The 2,914-nt window shown below is 38.1% G+C and overlaps 1 protein-coding gene across 1 annotated transcript; it reads left to right on the forward strand.

The window, feature by feature from the left end:
* Nucleotides 1-22: 22 nt before the first annotated feature.
* On the forward strand, nucleotides 23-2,891 carry LOC100632266 (Bloom syndrome protein homolog; the record flags this gene model as incomplete). Its single annotated transcript, XM_003391473.2, has 7 exons — nucleotides 23-164; nucleotides 413-484; nucleotides 535-629; nucleotides 837-982; nucleotides 1,247-2,135; nucleotides 2,318-2,431; nucleotides 2,798-2,891. Coding segments are annotated over exons 1-7 (1,552 nt in total), but the record flags the coding sequence as incomplete, so codon positions are not given.
* Between the last annotated feature and the right edge of the window lie 23 nt (nucleotides 2,892-2,914).

Below are 2,914 nucleotides of genomic sequence, written 5' to 3' on the forward strand. Positions count from 1 at the left end.
ATTCTAGTCAGCATCAACCTCAATGAAGCCTCCTCCTTCTAAACCAGTGGCGGCCATTACTCCTCTCTCTTCTACTGCTCTCACTTCTCCTCCTCCTAAATCATCAACTGTTCTCTCTCGTCAAGCCACAGTCCCTCCCATCAACTTTAATACAACTTCATCAAGTGGGTTACTATTAATAATGTTACTATTATAATGTTACTATTAATAGATATTTTATGGGTGTGATTTACATCATGTAATATGTTACTATTAATAGATTGTGACATTCTCATCTTACTATTAATAGATTATGTTACTATTAATAGATTATGTCACTATTAATAGATTATGTCACTTTTAATAGATTATGTCACTTTTAATAGATTATGTTACTATTAATAGATTGTGAATTAATTGTTACTATTAATAGGTACAGGTGCTCATAATGCAGTACAGAATACTGCCCCTCCTCTTCAATCATCGACTCCTAAACCACTAGCAAGTACTGCATTATTTTAATAGAAAATGATTTATAAATAATGTGAATTTTAGGATCGTTTTCATATTTATCACCAGCACCACAGTCTCCCCCTCCTCCTCCATCATTCCATCAGACCACACCTCCTTCACCACACCCACCTTTACAGGTAATTAACTGGTTGTTAGTAGCATCTAGGGAAATATTGGCAATGCCTTAATGTCAATTTTGCTTCATTTTGTATGCATGTATGTGTGGCTACAAAATTGATATTTAAAAGCAGTTACTTTAGCTGATAATCCTCTCTATAGTTTATAGGTTTAATTATTATTAAACGTCATAATTCATAATGATTTAATATTTATTATAATATCAGGTGTCCTCGTCTCTGAGTGAGTTACAGTTGAAGAGGCTGAAGGTGATGGATGAGATCTGTGATATATTGAGTGACATACCATCAACTAGAATGACAGAACTGTTTGGACTCTCAGCCTGTTACCTCAAGAAGAAACTGGCAATGAGGTACATGTAACTGTAACTACATGTACATGTACATGTATGTCCACTGTAACTGATTAGCATACATACATGTACATGTACATGTACTGTAGTCAGTGAAGCCTCTACCTGTATATGAAAGACATTGTAGGACAAGAAAAGGTGTCCTTTATGTGGAGGCAGTAATTGGTACACTAGGTGCTGTCCGTTAAATGGAGGTGTACGCTATAGAGAGTGTCCATTAAGAGAGACTATGTACATGTATAAATATATAATTTTTTTTCTTAGGAAGAAACTATTAGCTCAAGAAAAGGAATTAAACCAAAAGCTATCATCACCATCATCTTATCTTAATGTTACTACTCCACAATCAGCTGATTCAGTTCCACCCACCAATCAATTACTAGCCCCGCCCATTACTAACACCTCACAGTCAATAGCCACGCCTACATATCACACATCAGGGGCGGAGTCACTTGTTCCCCCACCCACTCATCAAGAGGTGGATCCAGTGGAGGATTGGGAGGAGTTTGATGATATTCCAATGGACGTGATACCAGAAGAGGATCCTGTTGAGATGATACAAGAGGAGGAGGAGGAGGAGGTTTGTATTGATTTAACTGATTCACCATATCCTGACCCGCCCACTTCAAACACTACATCAGTTACTCCTTCATCTTATAATCGTCATCTCAACTTTGAATCACCGAGTACCTCCACTTCATTTAAACCTCCATTTAATGCCCAGACTATTCCATTTAAAGCCCAGGCTAATTTTCCAATTAATGCCTCATCAACATCTACTTTTAATGTACCACCTCCTACTCCATTTAATGCCCAACGTCAACCTACAGTGAGTTCTAGTCTCATAAAACCCTCTAAAGGTTTTGAGACGGTTCCGGACAATTCCGCCGAGTTTCGTGGCTCTTATGATCACGCTCCTCTCCTAAGGAAGGTATTTCGGGAGAAGTTTGGTCTCCAGGAGTTTCGTCCGAATCAACTTGAGGCGATCAATGCAGCTGTACTTGGTAAGAACTGCTTCATATTGATGCCTACTGGAGGAGGTAAGAGCCTCTGCTATCAGCTACCAGCACTGCTACTGGATGGAGTCACTATTGTAGTCTCACCACTGAGGTCACTGATACAGGATCAAGTACAGAAACTGAACAGCTTAGAAGTAAAGGGAGAGAAGGAATTAGTTTAACTTTATTTTGATGTTTTATACATGTACATGTAGAAATACAATATGCATAGATATTAGTACATTTAGTAGTCTTTATTATACATGTACATGTGTATGGTACATGTATTTAAAGTTTATTATTATTATTAATTATTATTCTTTTTCTTGTTGTGTAGATTTCTGCTTGTCATTTATCAGGTGAGTATTCACAGTCGGAGGAGCTGAGAGTTTATACTGAGCTGTCTCGACTTGACCCTGGAATAAAACTACTCTACGTCACACCAGAGAAAGTAAATACATGTAGTCATGTACATTATAACCAGTAATTATGAAACCAGTTTATTACTGTATAGTCGAAAATTTTGTAGGGAGTTAAATTTGGAAAATTCGTCGTTTTGATAGCCATTCACCAAATAAAATTCGTCGTTTTGAGCCATTATGTTCATGCTCAATGGCATGTGGCCACAAATCTGTCAAACTAAATTAGCCAATCACCAAAATTTAGCAATTTGCCAAATTTAAGTCCCTCCAAAATTTCCCGCTATACTGTATGTGTTACAATCCTTCACACACACTCTCCCCCTCTCTCTCTCTCCCCCTCTCTCTCACTCTCTCCCTCTCTCTCTCCCTATCTCCCTCTCTCTCTCTTCCATTAGTTAGCTGCTAGTACTAAATTGCTAAAGACCCTCCAGTCTCTTTATTCTCGTGGTAAGATCTCACGGTTTGTTATAGATGAGGCTCACTGCATCAGTCAGTGGGGTCATGACTTCAGG

Source organism: Amphimedon queenslandica, unplaced genomic scaffold (assembly GCF_000090795.2).
Source record: "Amphimedon queenslandica unplaced genomic scaffold, v1.1 AMPQUscaffold_8892_Cont19168, whole genome shotgun sequence".
Classification (NCBI taxonomy): Eukaryota; Metazoa; Porifera; class Demospongiae; order Haplosclerida; family Niphatidae; genus Amphimedon; species Amphimedon queenslandica.